A 15,451-nucleotide genomic window follows, 5' to 3' on the forward strand; every position below is an offset into this window, starting at 1 on the left:
TCATTCAACAGGTGAGGAAAGGGAGGCCCAGAGAGAACGCCCACGGTCACAGAGCTACTGCCTCAGCCAGACAGGGAAGCCAGGCCGGTCCAGTCTACCTTGTGCCCCTGCACCGCCTCTCATGATGTCCGAGGGCATCACGTCTGGTTGATATTAGAGAACAAGGAGAAAGCTCTCTCGTGAAAACACTCAAATCTCTCCAACATGACGGTGAGTTACACAAGCCTGACTGCATGATTGAAATGGAGCACAAAATGAAACCTGCCACAGAAATGTTACAGAAAGTGACAGACTTCCTAACCCGTCCCCAGAGTCATCATGTAGCTAGACCATAATACTAGCAGTATCTGATTTCTCATTGTTTTTTTTGTGAGAAACACATGGAAATTTAAAACCGCACTGCTGTTTGTCTAGTTTCATGGTGGAAATCTCTTTTGACTGCATGCCTCGGTTCCTGCTGTCCCGGGAGGGACACATCATCCTCTCCCGCCTCCCCTCCCATGGTGGCTGCAGCAGAGAGTGGGGACACGGGAGCTGTGCTGGGAGCCCCTCTGGAGGGAGGGGGGCCCATGCTGAGCATCAGGGGGTGGAGGAAGGCCGTGGCTGCCATCCTGAATGTGCCTTCTAGGGTTATCTGATGGAAAGGAAATTTAGGGCTTAGTCAAATGTTTATTTTTTCTGAGATTTCAAAAAATATCTAAAACTCATTTTTCGATTCAGTGCTTAAGGTCTATAATCTTTTCTTTTTGTTTGTTTTCTTACCCCCCCCCCCCACCCCCAGAAAATCATAGTCTACCCGAGAGAGGAAAAAAAGGTTTCACTTTTGCTGATATCATAAGTAGAACCAAAGCAGACCCATGCTCTAGGGGCGGCTCCAGTGGGTGTGTAAGCAGGGAAGGGGAACCCCCTTTTAACTATCTGCTGACCTCAAAGCGTGTATGTACATTTCCTCTCTGCCAGCATCTGCATGTGCCAGGGGGTGGCAGTGCCGGTTTCTGGGGCAGGGGTCCACCTGCTACCAGGGCACCCACGATACACACCATCAGAACCCTGGATTCGGCACTGCCCGGTGTTTACCAAATGTGTGCCCTGGGGCAGGTTCTAGAAACTGAGTCTCAATCTTCCCCTCAAAAACAAAACAAACCCCTATTATGTATCTTATGGAATTCTGAGGATTAAATTCTGTAGTTACAGTCATTTGTATGGAAAATACTACAATCTATACTAATAATAGACACATATGTAAATTGACCATCCCTCTACAACACCCACAGCCAATCAGGAGTGAGTATGCAAATTAAACCAACAAAGATGATGGGCCTCTGGACAGCGCACGCACGTGCAGGCGCCAAGTGGCCTGGACGCCTGCCTGCCACGTAGTCGGGGCAACGTGGTGGGCGTCCCAGGGACCCCGCCCGCTCCGAGCCTGTGGCCAGCTAAACCACTGAGCCACACCAGCCAGACCTTATTACCTTATTTTTATTATATAACCCTTCCTGCTGCCCAGCCCCTGCATCTGTTTTCTGATACCTGAAGCCACACTTCATGTGGTAGAGCTGGCTGTTCCCAGATCCTGCACCCAAAAATGACCTCAGCCGACAATGTCTCATATGACATCTATCCCAAGCCTCTGGGATTCAGGGACAAATTTCTCAGGCAGCAGTCTGGCCCTGGCCTTGGGTTATAGTCCTGACCACAGCTTTGTATCTTGTCTCAGTTCTACCTTATGACTAGGGGCTGGGATTCCACCTTTTACTAGATGCTTCCTATTCTCTGCCTCCATCCCCATATTTCCCATCTCAGGATGGGGATCTTGTGCCCACACCTCATTTTACCTTCATACTTTGCACCTACCTGAACTCCTGCAATTATTAGCTGAGCAAATTCCCGAGCTATTCTTCTGATACTCAAGGAAACTCCATTTCAGCATATTCTTTTCTAATTTTCTGAGTAATTGTTGACATCAGATTCTCTGGTACCAAATGCTTTCTCTTCAAAAACGGTTCCTCTCTTGGATCTGGACTGGTTCTCATCACCCACAGCTGGACCAGCTCCCCACCAGCTACTAGAGTAGACGGGTTCTATTTCCAGATTTGGTGCATCTTGGTCTTAAGCCTTTCGACTAAATCAACCAGCTCATGCCTGACTGGGAGTCAGGATGGACAGTTTGATTCCAATTATTCTAACTGGCCTTCGCACGTAAGCATCCCTCTCACAACCACAGTGCTTGTGTTTTTAGTAGTTGTGGACGGATGAGGCTAAAGACTAAAGACAGCAGTAAGTATCTCTTACTTCCTTTATAACTCTCCACACCAACCAGTTAGGAGTTCAGTTGTATACAGTGGGTATCTAAAAACTATTGCAGTGAATGCTTAGGATAAAAGCTGAAGGAAATACATTCAGTGGAAAGAATCTCTCTGAATGACATGACACATAATGGATCAGATTAAGCATTATGAAGGATACTCTCTCAATTCTGTGCTTTCATTTCTGAGTTATATTCTGTAATCACTCTTGGAATAAGACACCTGACATCTGGGCTTTACGCTCTGCTTTGAGTGTACCCATGTCAAAGTCTCTGATATATTTTGGATTGAAAATGAGATTTCAAGGAAGTATTTCATTAGAAGTGGGTATTATTCTGTTTGAACTGCGTCCAAAGCTGCTGTATTTTATCCTTTTATTAACTTTCTGTCACACAACTCCTTTTTCTAATTATACATCAGCCAACATATTTTAATTTGCCAAATGAATCTTGTTTGGTTTCAACCAAAAATATGATGAAAACTAAAGCTTGAAGAAACAATACAAAGGTGTCTATCTTTAAGGAAGTAACCCACTTTCTTCTTGATTGATGGTACATAACTCAGCACCTACTGTGTACTTTTGAGACACCCACTACAAGTTTTACATTTATTTAAATCGTATGACCATTAAGAGCAAAACCTAAAAGAATTTTTGAGCTGAAAAGAACTTCCCAGTTGCGTTGTAGATAAATCCGTTACTCTGTAGGAACTGCATCATTTCCCATTTTAAAAGGCGTTTGTGAGTTTGCACCTGATGTTCTCAGTTGTCTATTGCTGCATATCACTCTACCCCAAAGCTCAGTGGTTTAAAACAACTCATTATTTGTAAGAGAGATGAAGTGACTTTTCCCAAGGCTGTGTTGAGCACTTCCCCTATAAAAGTATTCTGATGCTGATACCTAACATAGGTCTTGCTTTTATATATAAGGTATGTCATACCTTATAGCTTGCTGCATTCTCTTCTTTGTGTTAACACATTGCAGACCAGTAGTTTTACTGCTAGCTTTACCCAGTGGCCAGATAAGTTTCTATTGAACGAGTATAAAACACATTTTACATAAATATTAAAGGCATGCTTTAAATACCCACTGCATTTTGAAGTTATTTATTACACGTTCTTACAGGCTAATATCTTTTTAAAGTATGATACTTTGTAAAACACTGTGTAATACGAAGTGGAACTAAACACAGCTGGCAAATTCTCCCGATCCATCCGCAATGTGTTAAGATGCTTGGCTGTGATGTAATTTGGGTTATGTCAAACTGGATATCTCATTTAAAGGATCCTAAGTAACCAAAGGATTCCATGGTGCACAAATGTGAAAACTCTCAAGCTATCCATGCCAGGGAGAAGCCTTCCTTCCCCTAGCATCAGACTCCTGGGCCCTCCTTTACCTCCTTACCTGCCATTTCCAGATCTGGGGTGGGGGGCATAAGGGGTCACTAACTTGACTGGAAAATGTTGGAAGAATAAACCCACAAGCTCAACTCGCCTGTTCTCTTGTTCCTCTGGGGACTGTCCTGTCCACAGAGCGGGTGGGTTAGCTCTCCCCTCCAGGCTCCATGTTTCAGGGGGCGGACGGTCTGGAGGCCCCCCCTGCATATGTGAGTGGGAGAATGTCTAATTCTGGTGTTTCGTATGAGGAAGCACAAAAGCATTCTCCATTGTTATCTTTATCAGTAAAATCGGGATATTCTGGCCTCCTATCTGCAAGCTGCCTGATACTTTTTCTCCGTTTAGAATTTGGGAGGCTGTGGAAGGGTGCCATTTACGAAGTCAGTGTCCACCCTTGACAACTTACCTTTTCATCAGTGACTATGAGGATTAACACAGGGTTAGCACTGTGCCAGGCTACTAGTTGACTCACTTGCCGTGCATTATACCACTTAATCTAGTTATGACAAAGGTCAAGAAACTACACACCATAACTGGGGGCTCGCTGCTTTCGAAGTGGGCCACCGCTAATCCCTGCTCTTCCCTGAACGCACGTGCCTCCCCTCACCTTCAGGGATAGGGCTGCTTCTCCCCAGGTGGTTCTAGGCTCGCCTTAGGCCCTGCACAGAGAATGCAGCGACAGTGACATTGTGCACCTCCAAGCCCAGGCCTGAAGCAGCTGCCATTTCCCTTTCCTGGGAGGCCAATCCCCATATAATGAATCCTGGGCTAGAGTCCTGAATGATGAGAGAAAAACTGGAGAGAGCGATCCCACACGGAGGAGCACCAAGGAGGGGTGAAACCTCCTCCCGCCACCAGCGCCACCCAGATGTGTAGCTGAACGCAGCCAAGTGAGTGACTAGCCAGTGCCTGTGGAACGGAAGTCTCTCCCTTCCTCCGCAGGCCAAGCCCGGCCCCAATTCCCAGGCATTCAATTGTGAGAAATGAAACATCTTTGTTTTAAGTCACTAAGCCAGCAAAAGACAATTGAAACAGAAATACAATTCAAACCTGCAGACATCTGCCCTTTAAAATGGCAAACGGTGTCATTGCCGCAGTGTAACAAGAATTTCAAAAGATCTGCCGATGATTTATTAAACCATAGGGTCGCGATCTATTTGTATGTAGCATCCCTATATGGTCCTAGTCATGCTTTCTTTTAAATGTCACTCTAAACGAGCCACCTTTTGACAAATGCTAATATCACCTCAAAACATCACTCCATTCTTATCCAATGGGGTAAAAGCTCTTTGTTGAATAATCTCTCTCTACTGCCTGCAGAGACTTCATCCATCCTCACTTTGCCTCATATCTGATTATGGTGTGGGAGTTTCTACACCCTGGCTCTCTCTATCCATTCCTCCAAGGAGCCCTCCCAACCCCTCTAACTCCTTGGTGTCTCTTTAAGGCTCTGCTCATATTTTAGCACAGAGCTCATCACATGTGTTACCTTATTTATGTCAACCCCCTGAGAGCAGAGCCCCGCCTGCTTCCTTAGCACCAGAACAGCACTCCACATGGAGAAGGTGCTTCATGCATCTTTCCTGGTTGGAAAGTGAATGAGTGAAAGCCCCTGCTTCCCCCAGGCTAGAGACTGTGTCTTGGTGTTGAGTCTCCATTCCCACTTCCATCCATTCTCTCCTTGTGATATAGAGGCTGGAAGCCTGGAGTTCCCAGGTTTACTTTTCACCAGGGTCCCAGTGCAATTCTGGTTCTGCCAGAGGGATGTAGCTGCATGAGATCTGGAGGCAAAGCAAGCTGGGAGACTCCCTGGCCACCCGCTGTAGGCGGTGTAGTTCAGTTTTAGCAGATGCGCATGTTTGTAGAAGCTGGCCAGCTACCCAGTAGCTGTGACACCAGCAGGGGCTTCTGCAGTTTCCTGCCCTCTGGGTAATGGCTTTGGCAATTCTCCTAAGTGCCTAGTGATGCCCCTTCATTCCTCAGACCCTTACAATGATTTTCCAGAGCACCTAGTTCCCCGATTTAACTGCAGTGATTCCTGTTTTCCTATTGAGTTCTAACTGACAGGCTCTACAGACCGCATTCCTTGAGGGCTGGAAAAGCCTTATTCATCTTTGCAAGCTCACACCTGAATAGTGTCTGCATCACAATAGACACTAGTAATAAAGAAGATAATAAGAACAATAGTAAATGCTTATGTAATGTTTACTATGTGCCCAATATTGTGCTAAGTGCTTAATATCTATTAGCTTATTTAATCTAGTCAATAACCCTGCAAGGCAGGTGCTATTACTGTTCTCTTTTATACATAAGGAAACTGAGGACAGAAGAGCTAAGCAACTTGCTCAAGAAATCAGTTTGCCCTAGCTGGTTTAGCTCAATTGATAGAGCATTGGCCTGTGGACTGAGGGGTCCCAGGTTCGATTCCAGTCAAGGGCACATGCCTGGGTTGTGGGCTTGATCTCCAGTAGGGGGGCATGCAGGAGGCAACCAATCAATGATTCTCTCTCATCGTTGATGTTTCTATCTCTCTCTTCCTCTCCCTTCCTCTCTGAAATCAATAAAAATAAATTTTTATTTAAAAAAAAGAAAAGAAATCACAGTTTTAAATGGTGGAATGGAGAGTCAAACCCAGACAGTCTGGCTCTCAAGTCTGTATTTGTAGCTAATATTCTCTTCCTGCCTGAAAAATGGTTGCTGAATGATTTGAAAATACAACCTCTATAATTTTAGAACTCATTTATTATATATATCCTCATTTGCATTTATTGTAAAATAATTCAGGGTATTCTTCAAGAATCTTACCTTTTAAAGACGTTCCTGGGGCATGAATCATTTTTTCTGTGCTCAACTGCATTTTTTTTCTGATTACTTATAAAAATGAAAGAACGAAACAAAATAGGGATACCTGGAAATAATGTTGTAGGAAAAGTAAGAAGAACCATGATGAAGCCTGGCCAGTGTGGCTCAATGGTTGAGCATAGACCTATGAACCAGGAGGTCATGATTCGATTCCCGGTCAGGGCACATGCCCAGGTCACTGGCCCGATCCCCAGCAGGAGGCAGCCAAATGATGAGTTCCTCTCATCATTGCTGTTTCTCTCTCTCTCTCCCTCTCTGAATTCAATAACTATTTATTTATATATAAAAATATATATATGTTTATATATATTTATATATATATATATTTATATTTATATATATATATTTTAAATATATATATATTTAAAAAAACCATTGTGAAGAACACTCAGGTTTCACATGAATTTTTTCAGCACATCTTTCTGCCTCTTGTCTGGGAGCATTTGCTAAAGCAAATGGCCACTGGTTGCAGCCACGGTAGGGAAAACATTTCTCTCTTCACCGTGGCTTCTGCAAAAACGGAGAACAAGCCTTTCCACTGGGACTCCAAAGACACGGGGTAGATTTTCAGGGAGGATGCAAAGACATGTATAATGAAAAATGTGCTTGGGAACTGACTGAGCATGTGATCACTGTTATTGTGGACAAAGTCCACAACCCTCAAAGATGCATAAATCTGCACAGGGGAATGCACAAACATAGATGTTAGAGTCTTCTCCACTCCAGATGCCTGTTGACACATAGAGGGAGATCCATGAGTATAGTGGGCCCTGGGCAGGGTCATCCCTTACTCTTTAGGGGACAAGAGTCTTAATCTGATGGATGCATTTGGAAGGAAAATCTGAGCACAAGGAGCCCAGCCCTTTTGTTCTCTCTTGTAAGTAAACCTGTCATTCTTTTCTGCTCCTCCATGTCTTAAATGTTAAAGGAGTCAACTCTGTCCACTGGTGGTGGGGAGCAGTTCTGTGCCCTGCCCATTACTGGTACTGACTGGAAGGCTAAGTCTGTGCAATTCTGGAAACACACTTGTCTAGGTAAAAGCCACATCCCTCAATAAAAGTCCGCAGTTCTTACTTGTAATTCCAAAATTCCCAAAGTGCTGAGAACAAAAAATTTCCCCCAATTCATCTGGCAGCCAAAGCTGAAGTGATCTGAGTCCTTGGTAACAATACTGGCCTTAACTGACATAAGCTACTCAGGCTTTATTATGCCACTTAGAGCTTTGTGTCCCGCACAATAGCCAGTAATTCCCCGTGTCTAGGAAAATGTAAATAGATTACAATGAAATAATACTAAAAATTCATATTCTTAATCATACTAAACACATTTCAAAACTTCAAAAGCCTTTTGTAATTACCATATAGGACAACACAGATGAAGGCCCTTCTAACACTGTGGAAAATTCTATTGTACAGCACTTAGAGGAGGTGGGTACATGTTTCCTTAGAGATCTTTTATACTTGACTATGGGGTATTACTCCAGACCCCATATAATAAGCAGTGTACGCACCATTACCCCCAATCTCAAATATTTGCAATTCCAAAATCACATCTGGCCCAAAGGATCACAGACAGAACGTGTGGCTTTGCATCTGTTTTTAATCAGTAATAAAGGCAATATTCTGGTTTTCCTTCTAATTTAGATTTTACCAGCTCTGGAGTGAATGTTCGTGTGGCCCAAAGTCATATATTGAAGCCCTAACCCCAAATGCCTTGATATTTTGGGGTGAGGCCTTTGGGAGGTAATTAGGTTTAGGTGAAGGCATGAGGGTGGGGCACCCATTAAGGGATTAGTGTCCTCAGAAGAAAAGGAAAAAGAAAGAGCTGAACTCCTTTTCCTCTGCCACCTGAGGACACAATGAGAAGATGACCAGCTGAGAACCAGGAAGGGGGCCCTTATCAGGAACAGAATCTGCCAGCCCCTTGATGTTGGGCTTGAACTGTGAGAAATAAATGTCTATTGTTGTATCCTCTCAGTCTATGGTACTTTGTTATAGGAGCCTGATCTAAAACATTACCTTATTCTAAATTGGTTAAAAATTGAGGCAGGGAAGAGGAATATTGTATATCAGGCCTCCTTGAATTCCAATAATAGGAAGAGGATTGTGTAGGCTCCTCTCCTCTGCATGTTCATGGACAATTCAAGCTACTCACAGTGGAAGATCCATGAACTGGGACAATGCTATTGTCTCTCCCACACTGGTTTCATCGGTAGGGATTGGTCTGATGCAGATAACCCTTTAGACAGAACCACGCCCATTCGTGTCCAGAACATTCTGAAATTTTCTTGAAGGCTGAGTTAGGAGAGACAAGTTCCCTTCCTACTATTTAGTTTCTCTTGGCTGTCAGGCTTCAAGAGTAAGAATAGCACTCATCCACGATATTTAGCTTACATTCTTGTCTATTTGGAGGTACGGTATCTCATAGAAATCTGGCATAAACCTAGCCTGGGCCAAGTAGTACCAAGAGAGATGTTTTGAGTCCCCTGTAGGCTGGCTCTGCCTTGTTTCATTCTGCTATACGATTTCAGGCAAGTAGCTTAATCTGGTGTAGCCTCGTTTTCTCATCTGGAAAATAGGGACAACACTCTATGGTCCACCATCCTCGCTGGGTTTGAGGATGGAAATCAAAATTAAAATACTGAATGAGCCAATATATGGGAAAGTAAGTTTTCCATCTAAAAATATGTGTTATCTTTATTGCTGATGGGAAATGCCACACTGCCTGGTGAAGCAATACCTATTAAAACAATCATCTAAGTGAGAGAGACCCTGGCAGGATTCTTAAAAGTACTGCTATGAGTTCAACAAAAAGAAGCTTTTATTTAGAGCATAAATTGGATTTCCACTTGTAAAGGAAAGCATGAGGTAGTGTTCTTTGTCTTAATTTGACAGTAGAAAGGTTCTTGAGTATTGGCCAAGAATCTAATATTGGATTGTACCAAAACACACCACTTGCTTCCTGAATTGTATCCATAAAGATCTCACGGTAAAATGCTGCCTCTGAGAGAGCATTTACCACGAGTGCAAGTCTTCACATTAAGGTAAAAAATACCCATTTCTGTCTTCTCTATTCAACATACCTTCGGCTCTCCATGTGGATACAAGTTGAGGTCCTGCCCCTATTGAAACTCCTCAGGTAAGCTTCACATTTCTGATCTTTTTTTAAAACAATATATTTTTACTGATTTCAGAGAGGAAGGGAGAGAGAGAAACATCAATGAGAGAGAGTGTCATTGATCGGCTGCCTCCTGCACGCTCCTATTGGGGATCAAGCCTGCAACCAGGGCATGTGCCCTTGACCAGAATTGAACCTGGGACCCTGCAGTCCGCAGGCCAACACTCTATCCACTGAGCCAAACCAGCTAGGGTCTCCTGATCTTTTAAGATCAATGTGCAAGCTGCTCAGCTCAAACAGTGACCAGAAGGCATGATCAACCCTCTCCTGTTTGCTTTCCTAAGATTAACAGATGCTAAAGCATTTATTTCAAGAAACTAGAGAATTTGAAGAATTAGGTGGACAGGCTTAAGAAAAATGACATTCATCTTGAAGATTAATTAAATATTTAGCTGACTCAATTTAAATTCATTATTGGTTTTTATCCTAGAAATTACAAATTTAATGAAAAAATTAACTATTGATGATAGTAACAATTTCACTGTGGCTTAGAAGCAACTTACTTAAAGAAAAACAACAATTTAGCTAGTTTTACATCAGCGGATGTAAATACTTTGAGATTTTTTTTCAAGCTCAGGAGCATTGAAAATTTTAAGACTAATCATTTTCTAACAATTCTCTCAAACACTTTTACAATGTTTTAGCAATATTTTTGAAAACAACAATGGAAACTTAAGTTGCAGAATTTCTTAATCCTTAAACAGGCTGCCTAACTCCACGGTTTTCTTTATCCAGATTAAGGTAAAATCCTGGAGACATATTTGAGGTCAGAGGATTTTGAGTGTACTGTAGCTTTCTAAAACCTTCCTTGCTTATTAACGTCTGTGAAAGTGAGTTGTAAACTGATGAAAGGCTAGTCGGTGTCCTCCCTAAAAAGTATAAGTCCTTCTAAAACTAATTAGAATTAGTTTCTGCTAGTGTTCTTTTTGAAACATGAGTTTTTTTATAGAAAGTTTTTTTTTTTCTGTTGGTCCTCTCTATATGCTTTTAACAAGCAACCAGAGCCTTGGGTTTTCAAATGATTCTCTATCCAATGATGCTTGTCAACTTCCTTTTTTCCTTTAACTTTTTTGTCAGCCCCCAGGCTTGTTAAAGAGAGCAGAAAAAGTTCCTTTCCGATTTCGCACGTCTATTCCAGGCTCCTAAAAACTCATCTCACGGCTGAACATGTACTGTTCTGGAAAAAGGCAAATCCTGCAGTTTTATCCAGCTCAAGTCAAATGCATCCTACTTTTTCTTAACTTACTGAGAAAGAAAGTTAATATTCAGGATGAGAACTAAAGAGCGGTGATGAACAAGGGATTAACCACCCAGCGCTCAGCCGCTGTGATTTGTGAATGTAATAAATCAACAAGTTTGCATTTAGCGCTGACCAGGTGCCCAGCCTTAAACAGTTACACCACTTAAAGGCCAGGTGCTGGAACCGGGACATCAAGCCCAGAACCCAACCAGAAATGGGCTCACCCTGAGCACTCTACCGCAAAACCAGCCCCCGGCGGATCCCAGGACCCCAAGGCGCATTTCTTCCCAACCTTTGCGCGGGCCTTCAGTTCACAGGGGTCTCCTCGGCTCCCCAAGGCAAAAAGGGTGCCATCGCACCCGCCAAGGGGCGAGTCTTGGGGAACACTTCACCTCGGCCTGAACAAGTAGCAAAGGAGGGTGCCCTGTCCGGGAACCTGCCGCGGAGAGCTACTACTTACACCTGCGACGGAGAAGAAACCGCTAAAAGAAAGGGAAAAGGGTGGCGGCGGCAGGTTGGAGCTGCCAGAAGCCTCTGCTATGCCTGGGACGGTTCTCAGCTCGACCCAGAGGAGTAAGGCGGGGGTAAAATGAGTGTCCTAGGGGTGGTCGGCAGGCAGAGGGGATGAGTGAGGTGAGTAAAAGTGATTCCAATGAAATTCCCACGCGCTCAGGGCAGCCAAGGCTTGAGCTGGAGGAAGGGAGCACCGGGGACGCACGGCGCGCCCGTTCGCCGATCCCGCTGCGCGCACGGACAGAAGGACAGAGGGACGGGCAAAGCCGAGCGAGGGACTTACCTTCAGGGTTGGCGCTGATGAAGACCCGGACGCTGCGGCCGGCGGGCACGAGGTGGGAAGGCAGGGCGGTGAGGTTCCCGGAGAAAGCCGCCCGCCGGAGCGCAGAGTCGCGGGGGCAGGGCAGCTTGGTGCCCGCGCCGGCCGGCCACATCGCCCTTTGGAGGGATCGCCGCCGCCGCCGCCTTCTGCTCCTCGGGTTCCTGCCCGCGATTCGCGGGAACTGCGAGGTCGATCCCCGCAGGCAGCGCGGCTAGAGCCGCTCCGAGCCCGAGGCGCCGCCGGCGAGCTCCCGGGCACACAGCACCGGCCGGCGCGGAGCGGCCATGCGGACCTTTCCTCCGGCCTTAGTCGCCGCCGCCTGCTGCCTCTCCGGGAGTCCGCCTGCGCTCGCGGCCGGAGTTCAGCGCAGCAGCCGGTGGGAGAGGGAGGTCAGCGTGTCGGCGGCTACGAGCGCGGCGCCCCTTGGCGCTGGGAAGCGCCCGCGCCCGTCGCCGAGTCCGCGGCCATCTCCCCGCCCGCGCCCGCCGCGGGAGGAGGGGGCTGTCTAGGAGGCGGGACCGAGCGGGCGAGGGTAGCAGCGCAAACTTTATCTCGGAAAGGCGTCCCGAGTTTATCGGAAGCTGCCTCCGGCGGCTTCAAGGGCGGCGGGGCTGGGGCCTCGGGCTACCCGGGGGCTGGCCGGGCTTCACTGGGGATGATCCCGAGCGCTCACGGCTGCCTCCTTGGCGGAAGGCAGGGAAGACGTTAGCCCGGGATCACCGCTGCTCTGCCCCGTCTCCTAAAGGGCACAGCCGCCCTGAGGATTTTCGGGAAGGCACGCGTGCCGGCGTCAGCGCGTCTGTGCCCATGTGCCGGGAATACGGCCTCAAAGTTAGACACACGCACCGAGTCCGGCCCCCGAGGGTAGGAAGCATCACATTGCAGAACCTTTTCGGGCGCCTCGGAAGGAGTGTCACCGCCGCCCTGTCGCTGGTGGCGCAGGTGGTCCTGTCCTTCAGCTCCTCTCGCTCCTGAGGCGCAGCGAAGCCGGGGTTTTTATAGCGAAGCTGCGCGACTCACGTGCTCTCCGTCGCGTGGTCGGGGAACCTTTCCAAAAGCGGATCTCTGCCGGGAGCCCTCCGCAGGCCTCTAAGGCTCCAGGGGGTCCTTCCTGCTGCAACGCGGGCGCACTCCCGGGCCATTCCGCCCTCCAAGTGTTTCCTGGGCCCACAGCCTTGAAGATGCGGGGCGCCCTGCGCCTCCTGGCGCGCTCTCCAGGCAGCGCCGTCCCGCCCAAGGGCCCGCAAAATGCAGGTGGTCACGGATTGGGACGGGGTGCGAGAGATCAAGCAGGCGTTGGGCCGATATTTTCAAATTCATGCAAAGCGTGAGTTGGTTCTACCTGATGCTCATCTAAGGTGGACGGCTGGAGGGGTCTGGTCCACGTCCCAGGTGAAGTGAGACATAAGCGGACCCAGCTGTAAAATTGCCATCTCTGGGCATCACTCCACTGCACCTATGGAAATACTGCAAATCCCAGACAGGAAGGAATGGTCCCTTCATTGGAGTTTTTTCTCCAAGCCCTTGATTCTGAGCTTTAGGGCAGGAGCTCCACTTTTAGAGAGGAAGAGCAGCTTTTCCAAATCGTAGCGATTGGGGAAGGGGTGGGTGGGCACAGGGCGAAGTCAGTTTAGCTGTCAGTTTCATCCTCTCACCTGGGGCTCTGCAGGCCTGCATTTCTCCTGGGCCCTGCTGGTGGCAGTGAAGGCCTAGGCACTGCTCTTTATTTTGTTGCCCCTCCCCATCCGCAACACAGTTTCTGGAGTAATCTTTTTGGAGGAATTGGGTCTCTGGGTTTTTAAGGCTGCCTCGCCACTGTGGAGAACCCGGGGCCAGACGGCAGTTCTTACTTTGTAACACTTTGCTGCAAGCCATGAAGAAGCCTAGTCCTACCCAGGCATTTGTTCAACTGATTCCATTTAGCAAATTATCTCCTTCCCCTGCACAGCCTCATTACTGTCAGGTGGGAACTTCTCCAGCAGGAAGGAGGTCTCAGAAAGACCTCCCAATGTCCCAGGAGGTTTGGGCTGAGAGTTCTGGAACAGGTTATGAATATACAGTCTCTAATACAGTATCATCCTTTATGAATATACTGTACTTATTACTGGGGAAAGGAGCCAGGACCACTTTCTGTCTGATCTCAATGTTGTTTATGAGAGTCTGATAGGATTTGCCAGACGGCCAAGGGCCCGCCTTCCTTTCTCTCTTCCCTGCCCCCTATGTATTTGGTGGTTTCTCTCTTAAAACTCACTTTAGCATCTATGTCTCTGACCTTTGCTTCAGATCTCACAATGTTGCACTTTCTGAGGATGACTTTGGGATTTTTGGCAGCCTCTATAACCTAATTTACTGTTCTAGACAGGCCGAAGTTTAGCATCTGTCGGTGTCATTGCGGACCAAGGATGCAGAGAGAGAATTTCACGTTAACCGTGCTTTAAAAGGCTCCCTGCACAGCCGGTTTTGCTTCAGGTAGAGCAGGCTACTGTCTTTGGTTTATCAGGGAGGTTTCTACCTAAGGCTACCTGATCACCCACCCACCCACTCCACACATACATTCTCCTACCTCCTTCCTTCCTTGTCTCTTGCTAACATCGGATATTCTAAAGCCAGAGATTCATTCATTAGCATGCAGATGACATAGGGAAGAGTCACCCATGGCGGTAACACTTTGTTATGAATTAACTAGATTTCTTCCTCACCCCGAGGAACTGTTGGCTATGGGAGGGGGTGAAGAAACTCAGAAGGGAAGGGAAGGAGCAGGCAAGAACGTGGGAGGCAGGCCCAGACTTACAGCTGTGCTTTTATATCTGTTTAAACACTTCACATTTTCTCCTTTTAGGTAAATATTGAACGTGTTATTTATGACTCCCATTTTACTTCCCATGAGAAAAACCAAGGCTCAAAAAAAGAAATGACTTGTCCAAGGTCATATAACCAGTGAATGCTAGAGCCAGGATCCAGGTATTGTGGCCCATCCCAATACTCTTTGCAACACATCACCTCTATATGCTAATTTTGCCCATGTCTGGCCCTGGCTGACATCTTTAATAACCTGGAAAATAGATGTTCAGGTGTGGAAATCTGGTTATCACTTCTGCTTTCCAATAGGAAGGAAGGTCTATGTCCACAGGATCGCACAGGACTAGACTCTTCCCACTTGTAGAAATTGGTTGGATGATAAAGACTTCCAAATCCTTGTTTTCTTTGGGTCCTGTTCTTTCCTCATAAAACCGCAGGCAGACCTATTTCATCACTGAAGTTGGTTGAGCAATTTAAAGCATCTAGATATAGCCGTAGCTGGTGTGGCTCAGTTGGTTGGGCTTTGTCCTGGGCACCAAAAGGTTTCTGGTTCAATTCCTGGTCAGGGCACATCCCTGGGTTTCAGGCTCAGTCCTCAGTAGGGGGCATGCAGGAGGCAGCCGATCAAGGTTCCACTTTCACATCAATGTTTCTTTCTGTCTCTCTCTCTCTCTCTCTCTCTCTCTCTCTCTCTCATCCTCTCTCTCTAAATATCAATAAGAAATCTTTTTTAAAAAGCATCTAGAAATCTATCCTATATAATAAAAGCTTAATATGCTAAGTGTCCAGTCAGCCGTTCAACCAATCAAAGCATAATATGCTAATGATATGCTAAG

General features: G+C 46.5%; 1 protein-coding gene across 1 annotated transcript in view; it reads right to left on the reverse strand.

Annotated features, from left to right (window-relative positions):
- Positions 1–12,789, reverse strand: part of NWD2 (NACHT and WD repeat domain containing 2) — a 147,096-nt gene extending 134,307 nt beyond the window's left edge. Inside the window, exon 1 of the mRNA XM_081097727.1 lies at positions 11,778–12,789. Within this exon, the coding sequence (XP_080953853.1) occupies positions 11,778–11,928 (151 nt within the window). The 5' untranslated portion in view covers positions 11,929–12,789. The remainder of the gene's footprint in view (positions 1–11,777) is intronic.
- Positions 12,790–15,451: the final 2,662 nt, after the last annotated feature.

The sequence above is a fragment of the Myotis nattereri genome (genome assembly GCF_964212035.1).
Source record: "Myotis nattereri genome assembly, chromosome: 1".
Lineage (NCBI taxonomy): Eukaryota > Metazoa > Chordata > Mammalia > Chiroptera > Vespertilionidae > Myotis > Myotis nattereri.